The 19,065-nt window shown below is 40.0% G+C and overlaps 1 protein-coding gene across 1 annotated transcript in view; it reads left to right on the top strand.

Annotated features, from left to right (window-relative positions):
- Positions 1-18,677, top strand: part of MGAM (maltase-glucoamylase) — a 196,932-nt gene extending 178,255 nt beyond the window's left edge. The window contains 15 exon segments of the mRNA XM_043967551.1: positions 938-1,072; positions 1,598-1,685; positions 3,823-3,961; positions 4,413-4,546; positions 4,806-4,840; positions 4,930-5,046; positions 6,220-6,237; positions 6,240-6,370; positions 7,297-7,381; positions 7,914-7,970; positions 10,408-10,532; positions 11,684-11,772; positions 14,560-14,609; positions 15,650-15,823; positions 18,081-18,677. Coding sequence (XP_043823486.1) covers positions 938-1,072; positions 1,598-1,685; positions 3,823-3,961; positions 4,413-4,546; positions 4,806-4,840; positions 4,930-5,046; positions 6,220-6,237; positions 6,240-6,370; positions 7,297-7,381; positions 7,914-7,970; positions 10,408-10,532; positions 11,684-11,772; positions 14,560-14,609; positions 15,650-15,823; positions 18,081-18,158 — 1,455 coding nt within the window. The 3' untranslated portion in view covers positions 18,159-18,677.
- The last annotated feature ends 388 nt before the right edge of the window (positions 18,678-19,065 follow it).

The raw sequence follows: 19,065 nt of genomic DNA, 5'->3' as shown, positions 1-19,065 counted from the left end.
ATCCATCTACAGAGAAAGAACTGATGGTAACTGAATACAGAGTGAAGTATAATTTTTTTGTTAGTTCCTCTTTCTAAATTTTTTGACTGTTGTCTTTCACAACCTGACTAACGTGGAAATATGTTGCATGACTGCACGTGTATAATTTATATTGAATTGCTTGAGTTCTTAAGGAGGGGTGGGGAAGGAGGGAGGAAGAGAATTTGGAACACAGAGTTTTGAAAATTGATGTGAAAATTTGTTTTTACATGTAACTTGGGAAAAAATTCTAAACAAATTTTAAAAATTATCATCAATATCCTTTCAAAAACATTAGTGCATAGCAGCTAGGTGGTGTAAGGGCAACTAGATGGTGCAGTGAATAGAATGCCAGGCCTGAAGTCAGGAAGACCTGAGTTCAAATTTGGCCTCAGACACTTCCTTGTTGTGTGACCCTGGGCAAGTCACTTAACCTAATTTGCCTCAATTTCCTCATTTGTAAAATGAGCTGGAAAAGGAAGTAGCAAACCCCTCCAGTATCTTTGTCAAGAAAACCCCAAATAGGGTCATGAAGAGTCAGACATGACTGAAATGACTGAACAACAACAAGAACAACATGACAAATATCTACAGATATAGGAACAAAGAATGCCCAAATCCAACATAGGCAGATACTATATCTATCAAGTGGAGGTAGGGTTTTTTTGTTGTTATTACAGTTAGAATCAATTCACAGCCTTGGATTTGTCTTTGACCCTTTATAAGTATGCCACTTGGATAAATATGCAATTTATATATGATCCTGTTATTTCTATTAATCTAAAAATTCTTTTTAAAATGCTTTGAACTTTTTTAGAAGTTTTCTGCACGTAGTAGCAGAATTGCAAATAGTCAGTAACAAGGAGTCCCTTGCCATTGGCCTGATCAATCTTTCTGTGGTCATGTTTCATCTTTACAGATATACAGAGCTCATGTTGCCTTTCCAGACTTTTTCCGTAATTCAACAGCCACTTGGTGGAAGCGGGAATTGCTAGAACTCCACGCCAATCCCCGCGAGCCACAGAAGAGCTTGAAGTATGATGGATTATGGATTGTAAGTGTTATATTTTTGTTTGCATGTGCAATGTGTGTACATAAACATACACACATGTACCAAAATATTGTGTATATTTATTTACTTCTGCACATTTGTATAATTGGTCTCCATTGAAACGAATCAGTAGTAAATGATTAAGACATTCTGGGCATAAATTTACCATGAAGCTGCCATTTTCTAATTAGGCATTAAGCCATCTGTATTTCTATCCTAGGTCAAGCATTACTGTCTCTTGCAGGGAAGATGCCTGATGTACCTACACATTAGGGAACTTATCTTTGTTCACTGAAGTGAATTCAATATTGACCTTGAGTGTGTTTGACTCTCTATCCTGGCCTGCGAGAATGCAGGGTCCTGTCCTTCCTGGTGTTCCCATCAGGATATACCCTTTCCCCTTCTCATTTATCAATCTACCATTTCTTATGAGTGCCCCAGGTACTGTCACTTGGAAGAAGGTAATTACAACATATTCATGGATGTATATAGTGCACATATAGACACAGATTTGTTTTACATTTTTAGGACATGAATGAACCATCAAGCTTTGTGAATGGTGCAGTTCCTCCAGGCTGCAGGAATAGCACATTCAACCATCCTCCATATATGCCCTGTAAGTACATTTCCTATTGGCAGAGTGTTACCTAGCCTCAGGATGACCTTGTCAAAGAAACCTGGAATGAGAAATTTGCTTTCATTCATTACTAGCAGCCTGGCTCTGGCATGACAGTATCTCAAGGGACAAAGCAACCATCATTTTAAGGTTTCTTGGTACATGTAATAGGTACGCATAGAGTGAAGCCTGGGTGCCCCAATATGCCTTTGGGCAAGCTCTTCTACTGGCCTTTTCCCTTAAGAAAGGATGTCACATAGAAGGAAAATCATGTTTTTATCAGGTGAGGGTGAGGAGGGATCCAAGGAGCACCCTGAGTAAATGCACAGAAGTGGGACAGAACTGTTGGGTCTCAACAAGGGGCTGGGTCTGCCTAAGTATGTGAATGGGATGTAGAGGAAACAGGGCTACAAAGGAAGGTTGGCATCACATTATGTAATCCCTAGAAGTCCTTATGTTTTATTCTATACACAGTATAGGTTTTCTGACCAGAGCAGTGATACATACATTTATATTTCTAAAGATGTTTTTGACAGTGTGTGATGGCTGGGTTTGAGCACAGTGTGAGAACTCTCTGGAGGCAGGGAGACCCATTGTCCTCCCATTCACATCCTTGGAAGAAGCATGGCAGTCTCTTGCCTAAATACTCATATTTCCTTGAGGATTTTGAGCTTTATGTAGTGCCATTCTATGTTTAAATAGAAGAAAAGAAATCATTGGGAGTTACTAAGTGTGTAGCTTCTAAAAGACCCAATTTAGAAGACTTTCTATGTACCTTGGTAGAGTTGATAAGTCAGTTTTTTAGACTTGGCCTTTCAGGTCATTTATCTGAAGGTTCATCACTGGTGAAAGCCAATTGCTTGATAACAGATACAATTATCCCTTCCACATTGTGACTTTCCCAATCAAAGTTTCAGTATATATCAATTTTTGAATTTTGGGGGAGTTTTGCAGAAGCTGCAGTTTACATGCAAAGGCCAGGAGATGATATAGAAAAAGTTTAGAAACTCAGAAATTTTTAAAAAATGTATAATATTGTATATTATCAACTGAAATTTTACTATAAGGTACTATAAACAGCCTATAAAATAAAAAGAAATAATTCAGCCTTCTTTGTTATGAAGGGAAGGCCAAACAATTTTACTCAGATTTTCCAGATTGTGGGGGAGTCATGTCCCTAACCCTGGTGATGGAGAAGGAATGACTGTATATGTAACAGTGTGGACAGGGAAGCTGGGACAGGAGATCCTTTCCAGATTGCTGATATTTCCCTTTCACTTCTCAACAAGCAACAATGTTTTTGTTTAATTTATCTGTTTGGTTTTTTTTCATTCTTAATTTCCTTAACTTCTCTGCACCTATTGGTCACTCAGTGTAACTTCCTTGCAAGTGGAGGTTGTTCAATCTTTGTCCTTCCATCCCCAGCACCCCTCACAGATCCTGGCACTCAGAAGCAGTTATGAAATTGATTGGTTTTTGATGGATTGGTTCATTGTTGTTCACACTTTCCTCCTTAATTTTCTTTGCCTTTTACTTCTCTGGCCCCCTCTCCTCTTCTTATCTCTTTAGCCTCTTATATATTACTTTCTTTTTCCTGCTAATATTTTAAATATAAATATTTGCAAAGGCTCTGGAACTGCGAGAGCTAAGTTCTAATCCTGCCTCCCCATGCTTAGTATAGAAGGTCCTCTCTTGACTAACTCCCATGTTCCATGGTCTATGTATTGGACAGGAATTTCCTGAGTTGTACATCAAGGAAGTTGGACTTAAAAGACTTGGGCTAAAGTCCCAGTTGTGCCACTTGTGATCTTTTTCTAATCAAGAGGATGTCTCTTTCCCTCTCTGGGCCTCAGTTTCTTCATAGGTCACACAAGTCGGCTGGACTTACCCGGGCTGTCAGCTTCCTTCCAGTCCTCAGAGTCAGTGGGCTATGCTCAGGAATCATTTCCAGTCTCCCATTTCCTACTGAAGACCACATCCTGGTGTTCAAATCTTTAGGTGTTCTAGCTCTGACTTGCTTTTCTATCCCAGACTCACACTCCATTCCTTAAGCTCCAGGCACCTCCTTCACCACCAGCAGATGGGAACTACTTGCCATCGTTGGGCTTCTCTCACATCCTTTCATGTCTTTCCTCAGATCTGGAGGCAAGAGACAGAGGCCTGAGCAGTAAGACCCTGTGCATGGAAAGTCAGCAGATCCTGCCTGATGGAAGCCCAGTGAGGCACTATGATGTGCACAGTCTGTATGGCTGGTCCCAGACAAGGCCCACATATGAGTGAGTCCCTGCCTCCCTCTCTCTGAGGCCCATAGAGCAGCTGGGGTGAAGAGAATTGGGGTTTCCAAGGAATGAAATTGCAGGTCCCATTTCTATCTTTAATCCCTTTTTTATGTTCAGGAAATACATATGGATAAGAATTATTCTAAATGACAGTGAATCTGTTCCAAAACCCAAACAAAGTATGTTCCTCTTCTCCCCCATGCACACATTTAAACTCAATGAAATAAGTGTTTACCTGGTATTTGTAGCTAATGCACCTCCCACTTGTTGTACTTTCCTGAACCAAGTGCAGGTTACATTTATGCACCTACTTCCCATCTTGTTCCCCCAGGCATTGGCTGAGAATAGTCCTCAGCTCATGGGCTTATCTACAGACTCTCCCTGAAAGGGAGACATCTCTGGCTCTTCCCAGACAGGCTGACATTTCTTATTGTCCTTCCCTGATCAGAGGTGTGCAGGAGGTCACAGGAGAGAGAGGAATCGTGATTACTCGCTCAACCTTCCCCTCTTCAGGACGCTGGGCCGGACACTGGCTGGGAGACAACACAGCAGCATGGGACCAGCTCTACAAATCCATCATTGGTATGTGCAGGGCTTTCCCTGAAGGTTTCCCTTGGAAGGGAGAGGAATCTACCAGTCCAACAGTATGTCTGTCTTTTTTCTGGATTCTTGAAGAGAATCAGAGGGGCCTCAAGTCCCTGACTATTTAATTGTATTATTCCATATATATGGTTGGACTTTTTTCCATGCTGAGCTCTTTAAGTGAATGAACAGGAAATGTCAGATACTGGTCCCATCTTCATACTTGCCTCATCCAACCATGCTCTGATTCTTATTGCAGGCATGATGGAGTTCAGTCTCTTTGGAATATCCTATGTAAGTCTACTCAAGTTCATTTCACCATTTTTAAAGTGTTTCAGAAACCAACAAAATTCTCATTCTTTATTTTGCCCTTTTGTTCTCAGACAGGAGCTGATATCTGTGGGTTCTTTCAAGATGCTGAATATGAGATGTGTGCTCGTTGGATGCAACTGGGAGCCTTTTACCCTTTCTCTAGGAACCACAATACGATTGGGCCCAGGGTGAGATACCAGATCATGCCTCAAGCCTACTCTTGTGCCAAACCTCCATCTTCAATTCCACCCCCATGAGATATAGGAGCCCCTCTTTCCTAGAGACAGTGTCATTAGTCACCAGTCATTCACATTAAAGCAAACTTTAAAACCCACGTTATTTAAAAGGTTCGGTTTTCTAGTATAATTTACTTTTGCCAGAAACTCTAGGGGAAAAAAGACTTTAGAGAACACAGATCTTTTCTGTGCTGACTCTGGAGAGTTTTCACAACTCTGCCAGGAGGTCACAATTCCAGGGTATCCCTACGCTTTTCACACATATGCTCTTTGGGTTTAACCCCTTCCAGTGTAAGGTTGCTGCAGAACAAATGCAAGTTTGGTGTATGGTGCCCATGATCTATTTCTGTATTGAGAGTGACTATTTTGGGGGGAACTATGTAGCAAAGCAGGGAAAGAAGAATCAGGAACTCTTCCCTATCCAAATTTAAGGGGAATGGTAATCTGTGGACTTAAGAAACAAAGCATGGCATCCCCTCCATGTTCCCTGTGTAGTAGAGGGTAGCTCTCTAGTTACCTGTTCTGTGTGTTTTTAAATAAATATTTCTACTACTGTGCTTTATACATTAATTGATTGCTGTGAATTGCTATTTACATAATGGCTACCACACCAGTTTTGGTAGTAAGTATTTATTATTAATTGTTATGTATCAGTAAAGTATTGACTGTAGGTCTCCCTAACTTCTCATGGGCTCAGGGCTTCAGACCTACATTGTCCTAAGTGGGGCAAGAGAGGGCAAAAGGCCCCAGTCCAGCTCAGCCAAGGGTTTTATCCTCTTTAGATAGAGGCAGATCATTTATACATTGACCTAAGCTAATTGGTTAACATCATTCAGTTCCATTGATTGACATGACTTGAGGATGTTCTAAATTAAAAGAAACTCTATGCATGACATCAGAGAAAGAGTATGCAAAAGAACCTTGATGAAGGGCAAAATCCAGTATCTCCATTTCCTTTTTTCCCTTGGACTCAAGAGCTGAACTTTCTGGAGTGGGGGAGAGAAAGCATTAAACTGATCTCTGAGTCTCCCCTAGAAATCCATTAATAATTATTTTCTCACATCTATTATCCACTGAAGTAAGGTGAAAGGGTTAGGTATGAGTCTTCCCTCCTTCTATTTCTAGAGACAAGATCCTGTGGGCCTTGGAATTCCACCTTTGAGGATCTTTCAAGAAATGTCCTTCAGACAAGATATACCCTGTTGCCTTACCTCTACACCTTGATGCACAAAGCCATGCAGAAGGCAGCACTGTCATCCGGCCCCTTCTTTCATGAGTAAGTGGTCCGCTCTGTGTCTCAGGGTTCTATGTTGGATTCCATTTGAATGGCAGTTGGAAGGTCCTTAAGTGTTACCTCTCCCTCTTAGAATAGGAAGTCCTTGAAAATGGCACCCATCTTGCTTTTCTATATGTTTCGCCACTACCTTGTATCTAGTGAGCACTTATTCAATTTTTTTCATCATTGATTCAGGCTAAAATCAAGTATGTTTCTTATGTATAGAGGTAGCATATGGAAGAAAGCATGAGCATTGGAGTCACAAAATCTCTTTGTTGTTGCTGTTTATTTCAGCTATGACAGTAGTTTGTGACCCTTACAAGTCATTTATTCTCTTTGAGGATCAGTTTTCTTTAAACCGGGCACGATAATAATGGCACTTCCCAACTCATGGCTTTGCTGTGAGGAAAGCATTCTGCAAACCTTAAAGCACTATATAAATATTTTTGGTACAATTTTTACTTTTTGAACATGAAAATTACGTAGGGGCACTTGACAATCTAAAAGATTTTTCTTTTTGGTTTAATGATAGAGTGAATTGTATTTTTCTTTTTAAAACAACAATTTGACTTTCTCTTTTATGTCTGGAATGAGCTAAATTAGTTTGCATTTCCTGAACATCTATATCATAGGAGAAAGCTGAGAGGTTAGGCAATAAGGCAAGGTCAATTTGATATTTCAAAATGTACCATGATTCACATCCTTACCTGTGTCTGAGTGAACCAGACCAGGGAGAAGAAGGAAGGACACAAAGGGAACATAACTTGGGTGGAGCCTAAGCTTCCTGGAGATTTGTCAGAATTATGACAGAATCATGAAGTTGGACTGATGTCTAAGGTCCTGTCCAGCTCTAAATTTAGTGATCCAATGGTCTGAGAAAACACTGTCTATATCCTGGAATTGTGACACCATGTCTCTCTGCTCAGGTTTGTGGAAGACAAGGCAACCTGGGATATATTCCATCAATTCTTATGGGGCCCAGCCTTCTTAATCAGCCCTGTCCTGGAAGCTGTGAGTATGGATTTTCCTCAATCTATAATAAGATTCAAACTGTGATACAGTATCAAGTAGTAGAAATGGGTCTGAGCTGGGCATTCTGAGTGCTGTCTATGGTCCTTGCATTGCCATTGAATTGGCCTGCAGCTTAAAATCGTTCTTTTTTTTTGGGGGGGGGCAATGGGGGTTAAGTGACTTGCCCAGGGTCACACAGCTAGTAAGTGTCAAGTGTCTGAGGCCGGATTTGAACTCAGGTACTCCTGAATCTAGGGCCGGTGCTTTATCCACTGTGCCACCTATCCGCCCCCTACTTAAAATCATTCTTGATGCTTTGATCTCCTTATTTATAAAATGAATGCTACTCCCACCTATCCCTAAGTGATGAGGGTCATTTTGGAAGAAAATTAGGAATGATAAATCCATAGGCTACTTGATCTTTAGTACTCTTACATGAAGTGATTTTTATTCATGTTAATTCCTCTAGGAATTGTGGTCAGTTTTCCCAGTGATTTAATTTCCTTACATTCATGTTATCTATTTATTGTAGAATGCTAGAAATGTGACTGCCTACTTCCCCAATGCCAGCTGGTATGATTACTACACGGTAAGCCTCTGTGATGGTACCCAGGAGCTCATGCTCCTTCTGTTCAGAATGATGATCAAATGTGTGATGGGATGTTCAAATGTGATCAAGGTGTGGGATGGGATGGTGCGTGGTTAAGGTACCTCATCCTAGGATATTGTCGGGATCTGTGTAAAGTTGGTCTCATGCAGCCCTTGGATACATATCCCTGTCATACTCTGTCACTAATACTCTTTTTAGTTTTCCTGATCATAAACATGGGTAGCTGGGGGGGCTTTCAGAGTCAGCTATTTACTAAGCACTTTTCAAAAACTGAGGGAGCTATGGTGACTAGCCCCTGTGAGCTGAGTGAATCAGTTGGATCCCAGTATAAAAGAAGAACTTATGAAATGTGTAGAATAATTTTTGCCCACAGGGTCTTCAATTCCTCTATTAGTTTTGGTCAGATTCATGGTTGGGGCACTACAGGAGTTTTCAGAAATAGCTCTAGTGTAGGGGAAGCTTCATTGTGATAATTTCTGCCATGATTGAGTCATCACAATCAAGACTTGATAAAATAGCAGAATAAAAAAGAACTGGGGATTGTTCCCACTCTATCCGAATTTCCTAAAAAGGGAGTAGAAAGGAAAAGTAATTGAGAAAACAGGAGAAGGGAAAGAAGGCAGCAGGAGAAGAAACAAAGTTTGTGGTGTCCAATTTTCATCCATTCCAAATAGAAGAATGAAATAAAAATTCTCCTCGTAGATTCTTAGAATTGGGAGAGATTAAGAAATTTACCTAATCCAAACCTTAACCTTCAAATTTTCCTTTCTTCTGCCACATTCCCAAATAAAAGTTAGACAGCATTATTTGCTTAATGACTATGAATTCATTACCTCATCAATTCACCCAATTGGGTTAATTTATACACTTCTAATTACCAGGGAATTCTACCTTCCATTGAACTGACTTCTTTGACTTCTACCTGGTTCTTTCCTCTAGTCTTCCCTTCTTTTCTCTTATCACCTCAAGCCCTAAGTCCTGAACTATAGTCATTTTTACTATTCACGATCACTCCCTTGGCCACCTAGGTGGTGCAGTGGTTAGAGCACTTGACCTGGTGTCTGGAACTCCTGAGTTCAAACCTGGGCTTAAATGCATACTGGCTGTGTGGCCTTTGGCATGTCACTTAACTGCCATTTGCTCTGTTCTCCATTTATGGAATAGGAACACAGTGGAGAAGGAAATGGCAAACCACTCCAATATTTTTGCCAAGAAAACCATGAAGAGTGGTACATGACTGAATGAATCAACAACCCCTCCCCTTCCCCTTCTGCTGAGATTCACCTACCTTTAGTCAGAGTATTTGTTTGACAGCTATTTTGCTATGCAACTGCTTCTTCTGCAATAGCTAGCTTCTTATAAGGGAGCCCAAAGGTTAAGGGAGCAATAACCTTTTCTCTTCTGGAGGTGGAGTTCCTGAAAATTGTGAAGTTTCTGTGCAATGATAGTGCTTGAAGCCACGTGAAGGCATAAAGAGAAATTAATAGTATGGTAATTATAGAACGAACATGGTCAAGATAGTTTTTCTTAAGTTCAGATAGTTGGAGATAACAGAGAGGTATTGAAGATGTTGGAGAATTGGGTAAGCATTGAGGTAGGGTCCCTCAGGATTCTAGAGTACAAGAAGAATCTCTAATCTAGATCTTAGTACTTGAAAAGATAAAGTATCCCTCTTCATCAGAAAATGGACTGAAGCTCGATAAGGGTAGTTGTCAAGTAAGTAATGTTGAGTTGAAGTTGAGATGACAATGTCCTCTCTAAAGGAAAACTGATAGTCATTAATCTAATTGCCAAACCAGTGCCCTTTCTCGGGTTCCTGTTTTCTTTGCCCTTCTTTGCCCTTATTCTCCCAATAGTCTGGGCAAATTAAACTATGATTTTCACCATGGCTCCAAACACTGCTGAGCAGTGGTCCAATTGAGTTGGACCAAATGAATTTTCAATGGCTTAGAATTGCATAATTTTTTGTTCTTCTCCAAAAGGTACAAGAGGGATAAGAGCTGAGAAATAGGGGTTGATAGAGGAGACATAGTGTCTCTTGAAGCGTAAAGATGTGTTAGAGGTCCAACTTGATCATGAAGGAGACTATGAAACAGCTGGCCTGGAAGTCCAGTTTAGGTAGTCTCTCTTCTCTGACTCTAAACTTTAGATTTAAATTGAATAATTCATTATGGTTTCACTTAGGATGGTAGGCAGTTTCAGTGGAGATGGGACAATGGGAGTGTTGAAATGGAGAGTGGAGAAGGGTAAGTAGCCAGGTTGAAGTGTATTGGTTCTATGTGGCTGATGTGAAGATATGAATAAAGTCCAGTAAAATGAATAGGAGGGCATGAAATGATTTTCTTCTGTCATATTATTACTCAGTGAAAGTGAAGTACCTTAAATGAATATAATCCCTACCTGCCTCTTGCCACAGGGATCAGACATAGGAGTGAGGGGACAGTTTGTGACATTGTCAGCGCCTCTTGACTACATTAATCTTCATATCCGTGGAGGTCACATCCTTCCATGGCAAGAACCTGCCCAAAACACCAACTACAGGTAAGTGAGTGACCAGAGATTGCGCTTTTGCATACCACCTTTCCTAAGAGACTTTAGTTTCAACATTAATTTCTACTGCAGTGTGGCAACTCCCAGGCTCAATTTATAACAAACCCTTTGAATGATTATTAGAAATCAGGTCCTAGCTAGAAAGAGGTAAAACTTAGGAGTGGCTGCTGGACTTTGGAGATTGAGGCAGAAAGGTGGGGGAGGGGCTGTCATTTCATGTTTTCCATGATTTGTGGTAATCTTGGATATAAAGTGTTAACTCTCCTGCTGTTCTTTCTTATGTTTCTGGGATGTTGAGCAGGCTAATGCTTTTAAAGCTATCAAGTTATGTCCAATGAAGGATTTGGGGATTTTAAGGCCAAAGTTACTAAGAAGCAGCATGTTGTAGTAGAAAAAAAAGCTAAAGGTAGAGTCACAGGACCTGAGTTCAAATTCTACCTTTACCACAGCACAAATTCACTTAACTTCTCTGGGCTTCAACTTCTTTATCTAGAAAATGAGGGGATTAGATTAGCTGGCCTTGAAAACAAGATTGAGCAATAACAAATTTAAATTTTAATTCCCTTGCTTGCAAAATAGATATGATAGTACCAGATGCTCTAGAGGCAGCTATGTAGGACAGTAGATAGAGTTTTTGGTGCCTGAAGTCAGTAAGACCTAAGTTGGAATCTTTCCTACAACACTTATTAACTGTGTTATTTAGTTTCAGTTGTGTCCAGCTTTTTGTGACCTCATGAACTTTTGTACATGGGTCCTTTTGACAAATGTACTAGAGTGGTTTGCCATTTCCTTCTCTAGTAGCAAACAGAGGTTAAGTGGCTTGCTCAAGGTCACACAGCTAATAGTTTCTAAGGCTGGATTTGAACTGAAGTTTTTCTGACTCCAAGCTCAGCACTTTATGCACTGCTCCACATAACTACCTATTAGTAAATCACTTGACCTCTGTCTGCCTTAAAATTCCTCATTTGTAAATTGTGGATAATAGATACACTTGAGGGATGTTGTGAAGATCAAATGAGATAATGTATATGATGTGCTTTGCAGATATTAATATGTTATATGAATCCTAGCCACCACCATCATCATCACTAATGTGTACTCTATGGACGTGGGTCTAACTATTTTTTCTTATGCTGACATAGCCGGCAAAACTTCATGGGTCTCACAGCTGCCTTAGATGATGAAGGAAATGCTGAGGGCTGGCTCTTCTGGGATGATGGAAAGAGCATCAGTAAGTAGGGGCTGCCTGGGCAGAGTCTAATTACCCCCATCCAAAGCCTTGTACATGCCACAGAACTGTCTTATCCTTTTCTTCTATAAGCTCAAACTTATCAAGTTTTATTTTTAAAACCAGATGCAGCCCCAGCATGGCATGGTGGATAGGGTATTAGATGTGCAGTCAGGAAGATCTGGGTTCAAATCCTACTTAGCTGTGTGACCCTGAGCAAGTAATTTAATCTCTTTGTGCCTCAGTTTCTTCATCTATCAAATGAGAGGTTGGGCTTCCCTCAATTTTAAATTTTTGCCACCACAAAAAGAACTATAAATATTTTTGTACAAATAGGTCCTTTCCCCCTTTTTATGATTTTTTTGGGCTACATACCTAGTAGTGGTATTGCTGGATCAAAGGATATACACAGTTTGATTGCCCTTTGAGCATAGTTCCAAATTGCTCTCCAGAAAGGTTGGATCAGTTCACAACTCCATCAACAGTGAGTTGGACTTGATGACTTTTAAGGTCCCTTCTATTTATTATCCTATTATTACAGAAAATCTCCATGTTTAGAATTTTAACACAATTAAAGGTAGATAAGCCCTAAGCTCCTCCCCGTGGCCCAGCCACCCAAACCACTACCATGGCAAGAAACAGGAATGAAGTCTTATGAGAGGTTTGTTTTTGTTTTTGTTTTGTTTTGCTACTAGTTATTCTCCCCTTACTTCATTCCAACTTCTCCTTTATCCAAAACAAGGAATAAGCCAATGTCCCCGCCATGCTCCCCATATGCTGTTGATTTTTTTAAAAAAGTAGTGTCTCTAATTTTTTTCTGAATATATCCCCTTTGCCATCAAGCTATCCCTTGTGACAAAGAATAAAAAAGAAAGGAAAGCTGATTGCAAAACAAGTCCAAATGCCTTCTTTGTTACTAGGACATAGTTTTCATACGGCTAATAAGCCCCTTGCATAAGTCATAGCTGTGATGTTAACAATGATCACCTAGTACACCCTAGGAAAGCCCATTGACAGGAGTACACAGGGTCCCATCCAGATCAGGGGATACCTAACCTTTGGGTAGAAGCATAATGATTATTCCTGGTAGTCCTGGTAATGGTTTTATCCTCAACTGTAGCTTGTTCCCTTTCCCAAGTGGCTGTTGCTATTAGCAGTGGTTCCCTGGAGTGTATAAAAGATACTTTACTGTTCCTGAGCACCCATTGTCAATGTTCTTGCGTAAAGAGAATAAGCCCAAAGTAGCACTAACATCACCTGACTATTTACCTCAATTGTTAGTTTAAGCAGTGATTGGACACAAACATCTAATTGTAAAATTAAAATGATCATGTTTTACTTTAAGCATCTAAATAGGCTATATCTTAACCATTAGAAACCTTCTAATTAATAATAGGGAATCACCATGGTGAATGGGTAAACCCAAGCACCATAGACTATTAATTATATAATAAAAATTTTGCCAGTTACATGTGTATTGCTCCATCATGAAAGGAGTCTGTTGCCTTGTTGTTAGTTAGAAAACAGAATCACCTCGGAGTCTTTTGTTTTTTGGCCAAGCAATGAGGGTTAAGTGACTTGTCCAAGGTCACATAGCTAGTAAATGTCAAGTGTCTGAGACCGGATTTGAACTCAGGTCCTCCTGAATCCAGGGCCAGTGTTTTATCCACTGTGCCACCTAGCTTCCCCAAACTGTGGATTCTTTAAGGAGAATGAGCTTAGGTCAGAGATTCTTTATTTATTTATCTACTTGAAAGATAGGGCAGCATATTGACTCTGAAGCCAAATGACCTGCCTCTGATGCTTACTATCCATAATCTCTTGGGGGTGTCTTCATTTGTAAAATGAGGGTGTTGGAAAAGACAGCTTTGAAGGTCTCTTCTCACTCTGGATCTGTGACCCTATGTCAGTTGTCTTAGGACCACTTTAGTCAAATTCATCATCAGAAACTTGTCCACAGAGTATTTAATATGATTTCAGCCACAGCAATTCATGAAGACAGTCTAATAAAATGTGGATGTGCCTACCAGTGCTGATAAGATCATCGTAGTTCTTTAAAATTATTTACATGTAACTAGAAAAAAGTTGGGTTTTTAAAAATCATCATGGATCCTTGAAGCATTTAAACAGGACCCAAATGCCCATGATCTCCAGAGTTCTTTTGAACTTTCCTCCCATTCATCTCATTTAATGACTCAATAAATCCTTTATCTTTTCTACCTTTTTCTCATGGCATCCTCAGGTCAGCATGACCTTGAAGTCTACCAGAGTTTTGTTATCTCTCCCATATTCATTTCACTCTGTCCTCTCCTAATCTTCTTTTCATGACTAGGCCTCTCACCTTATTGAAAATTATTGAATTATCTCCATTATTTAAAACCATAGCACATCCTGACATTCGTGAGTTGGTTAGAAAATAAGCTTGAATTAATTTCTCAGGAGGCAATTTTGCTTACTTTTATGTCAATTGGAACCATATAATAATCTAAAATGGCAATAGCCATGCCCAGTGGACATGATCATCAATACCCAAAGGGTAGGTGTAAAGTAAAGAAAAAGGAGATTGGAACACCATGAGGAGCAACTGAAAGAATAGAGTAATGGGGATGGAAGGGTTTGAGGAAAAAGGCTTCTCCAGTCACTTAGCACATTGGCTTTGAAAGGGAATATTGTAAGTACCCCTGACCCCAATGGTGGATGGGAGGGGGAGAAAGTAACAGGTGAAGCTTAGAGATTTGAAGTAGTCAGGGAAGATGTGATGACTCTCTTGAATGTACTGTTTATTTGCAGATACATATGAAGAGGGAAATTATTACTTGGCAAACTTTTCTGCTGGACAGGTAAGTGTTATTAATGATATTAAAGGCCCATATTATACCATTTGCAGAGATGGCATAGTAGATAGAGCACAGACTGGGAATCTGTAAGACCTAGATTCAAATCCCACTAGCTGTGTAATTCTGGACAAGTCATGGAACCAATTTGTGCCTCAGGCAACTTACTAATAACAATGGCTATTATTTATGTGGCCCTTTATGTTTATTATTTCATTTGATCCTCACAACATGTGAGGTAGCTGCTATTATTATCTCTATATTACAAATGAGAAAACTGAATCTGAGAGTGATTAAGTACCTTGCCTGGGATCATATAGCTAGTAAGTGTCTGACTTGGACTTGAGTCTTGATGACTCATAATGTCAGGGGTCTCTCCCCTACACCAAGCTGCCTCCTAAGAGTGCACCTTCTATGTCTTTCTATACCTCCTTGTAATTCTTCCCCAATTGTAAGTGTATCCTCTCTCCTCATTGGCCTGGGAGACATGTGTTCTGGCTATATGATCTTTTGAGTATTCAATTTGCTCCTTTGGGGCCTAGGTTCTTCATTTGTAAATTGAGAAGTCTGGGCTAAATTATTTCTAAATTCCTTTTCCACCCAGTAAGTCCATGACTTTAGTCTCCACAGTTTGAAATTACTCTCTCCCTCACAGGACCTACCTAAGTTGGAGGTAGAGATTGGGTACTCACTAAATGCTTTTTAAGTCAGTAGATACTTTCAGGGACATGGATGTATTCATTCCTAGGCACCTAGATGATCCTGGAGATCCTGGTAAGGATAAAGGCAGTGACCTTGAAGTTCCTTATTTGACCTAACTAGTAGTACCTTAGTTTCTCCATCAGCAAATAAAGATAATACAATACCCACTTTTTTGTCCTAGTAGGAAGAAAAAAGTAATGCTTGAGAAAGGGAAAAATGGAATGATTGTGTTCTGAGTAACTATAGAATATTTGCTTGATAGGGAGTAAAGAGGAATGAAGTGAGATAAAATGGCTTCATCCTTTCCTCTCCTCCCCATCACCAATGTTTCTCTCTTTTCACAGAACAAACTAGAGAGCCACATCATTCACAACCAATATATCCAAGTTACAGAATCACTGAGGCTGGGCTATATTCGCATATTGGGAGCAGGCGCTGCCTCTATAACCCAAGTTGATGTTACTTACAACAACCAAAATTTCTCCGTAGTCAACTTTCAACATGACCAAGCCACACAGGTTTGTGACTAATGAAAGGTCTGAGTGAAATATCTAAGTGTTGAGCCCTTGTAGTTCTGTTCATGTGTTCACCTTCCCAGAACCCCACCATTCCACCCATTGCTCCCACCACTGTCACTTATGCTCATAGGGAAAGTGAAAATGGGATTTATGGGAAAGACTTAGGCTCTTAATCCTAACATTTCATTCCTAAGTCCAGAAATTGGGATGAAGTCTCCATTAGAGTTTTACTTTTGAAAAAAAAAAAAAAACCAAAACGCAAAGCCAAGCTCTCTGGAAAATTAACTTCCAATAGGAAGACTCAATCAGTCATTCAATAAGCATTTATTTTTAAAAATTCAGTTTTGTCTTCAACAAACTCCTTCCCATCTTTCCCTCCCTGATCCTTTAAGAAGGGAAGAAAAGTACAACCCTGAACAAGCATTTATTAAGTCTTCTATGGGCTAAATTCTGGGGAAAGAAAGAGAAAAATAAAATGCCCCTTCTCTCAATTAACTTGCAGTCTATTGCAAGAAACTATAGATAGAAAGATAGAGATATATACATATATAGCAATAGATATATACACACATATACATGTATACACACATACATATGGAAGCATATACAATGGAAGGGAAGAAACATTTATTTAGTGCCTATTATGGTGCTAAATACTTTTACAATTACCTCATTTGATCCAAATGTGTACCACATGCTCAATAAATACTAGGTGGTTTGGGGAGGAATGGGTGGGCATCAGAAAAGGCTTTTTGTAGGTGGTGGTGTTTGACCTGAATCTTGAAGGAAATAAATGATTCTAAGAGTGTATTTTAGATCTGGGGAATAGTAATAGCAAAGGTATAAAGTTGGGAGCTGAAGGGTTATGTGTCAGGAACAGTAAGAAGGCTAGTTAGTCTGAACCACAGAGTGTGGGAAAAGAGAGTCAGTAAGGCACAAGAAAGCTAGAAAGGTAGGTTGTGACCAGATTGTTAAGGGGTTCCAATTCCAGAGGATTAAAGTTGAAAAGGACCACATCTTACTCCACTTTCTCCTAAACTCAGTGTTAGAAGATATTCACACACAGATCACACACTGAAAATTTTTTTTTTTGCTTTTTTTTTTTTTTTTGCGGGGCAATGGGGCTTAAGTGACTTGCCCAAGGTCACACAGCTAGTAAGTGTCAAGTGTCTGAGGTCAGATTTGAACTCAGGTCCTTCTGAATCCAGGGCTGGTGCTTTATCCACTGTGCCACCTAGCCGGCCCTCACACACTGTAAATTTAAAACTTCCACCTGTTTGCCCATTTTAAAATGTCTCCTCTGTCTTCCTCTCTTGGTACTTCCTGAACACATCAATCACCATACAGATGTTCCTCTGTATTTTGTTCTAATGTTTCTTATTGTTTAAACATTTATTTCAATTTTCATAACAAGCAATTTCTCTAAAATTTTCCCCAGAGCTCATAGAGAACTACACACATAGTATGCTGGCTGACTCATAGAATGACACAAGATTGTAACAAGCTAACAGTCAATTGGCAGCTAAGTAGCCCAGTGTATAGAGTGCTGGGCCTGGAGTCAGGAAGACTCATCTTCCTGAGTTCAAATCTAGTCTCAGAAATTTACTAGCTGTGTGACCCTGGGCAAGTCACTTAACCTTGCTTGCCTCAGTTTCCTTTCTGTGAAAGGAGCCGGGGAAGGAAATGGCAAACCACTCCAGTATCTTTGCCATGAAAACCCCAAATGAAGTCATGAAGACTCGGATATTAGTAAAAACAATTGAACAACAACAGTAACAACAACCAATAGTTTTCAACCCTCAGGATTATTTGCTTAAAGAGAATGATACATATGAGAAATAATAGAATATGTTCAGTGTTCCTCAGTTGGGAGGTAGAGGTATGAAGAGAAGATGGAGAGGAGAAAGAAGAACATCAAGGTAGGAGAGGGAAATAAACAATTAGGCTGTGGTCCAGCAGAGAAAAGGTGGTTGGGAGAAGGCATTAAATACTTTGTTCTATATTCATGTCCTTTGAGTCAGAAGATCAGGCCTGATGGCCAGGCTGTGCCATTTAGCAGCTGGGTGACCTTGAGCTAATGACTAAATTTCCCTTATCCTCAGTTTCCTGATCTGTTTAACAAGGATAATCCTTGTGCTGCCTCCATTGAGTGTGTGGTGGTGATCCTAGGAAATGAGAGGCCTTGGGGGGAAATCTGTTGGCTTGTGCTTAGATTGTGTGGAGAGAGAACCCATACTCTTCTTTTGGTTCCCCACAGGTGCTTTCAATGAATTTGACTGCACACAGTATAAGCCTGGGCAATCCCTTCGTGGTGATGTGGCAGAGCTCCCTATGACCCTTCAGAGCAAGATCTTGAACCAGTGACTGGAAAGCTTCGATGGACTCTTGTAATTTATATATGTGTAGATCATTGTTATATGTTCTAAGACTTCACTTAATCGGGCAATACCTAATTTAAAAATTATTATGGGATTTAATTTGGGCTTTATCAGTAACGCTGTATGCTTTGAATCCTGGATGAGAAGGCATGGGCAGATTGCTTTTTGTTTCTGTGTAATTGAGTGGGAGTCTCAGAACAGTGGTCCAGCATTTGTTAAGGGCCTCACTGGGCTGACTTGTGTAGGGCCAAAAATGACACTTCCTTACTGGCCAAAGATGTACCTTTGTGTCCTAAGAGTCTTAGTGCAGGTTAAAGATGCAGGGTAAAGGCTGAAAACTTCACTAAGGCTTTTGGAACACCCTTTACAAGCAGCTAGGTGTTGCAGAGGATAGAGTGATGGACATGCAATGAGGAAAAACTCTGTTCAAATCCTGCCTCAGTTACTTATTAGCCATGTGACCTTGGACAAGTCATGTAAGCTTCTCCATTCTCAGTTTTCTCATCTGTAAAAGGGGGATAATAATAGCATCTACCTCACAGAGTTGTTGTAACGATTAAGTGAGAAAACACATAAAATAGTTTGGTTTTGTAAAAGTACTTTATAAGTGCTAATTATTATTATTATTATGTAAAATTTAGCACAGGAAAGCTTTAGGTCCAGGAGGTCACTGTGGACACCAGGAGAGATCCAAGGAATTCCAGTGTTTGTTATTGAGAGGACAAAATTGATACAGAGAACCTGGTAGAGCAGGGGAAAATGGGAGAAAAGATTAGTGAGGAAGATTAAGAATAGTGGAGGATTTGGGAACGGAAAGATAAGAAGTTAGAACTGATCAGTAACTAAGGCCTGATGGAAAGATGA

The sequence above is a fragment of the Dromiciops gliroides genome, chromosome 5 (assembly GCF_019393635.1).
Source record: "Dromiciops gliroides isolate mDroGli1 chromosome 5, mDroGli1.pri, whole genome shotgun sequence".
NCBI lineage: Eukaryota > Metazoa > Chordata > Mammalia > Microbiotheria > Microbiotheriidae > Dromiciops > Dromiciops gliroides.
This window is presented reverse-complemented; position numbering and strand designations above follow the sequence as displayed.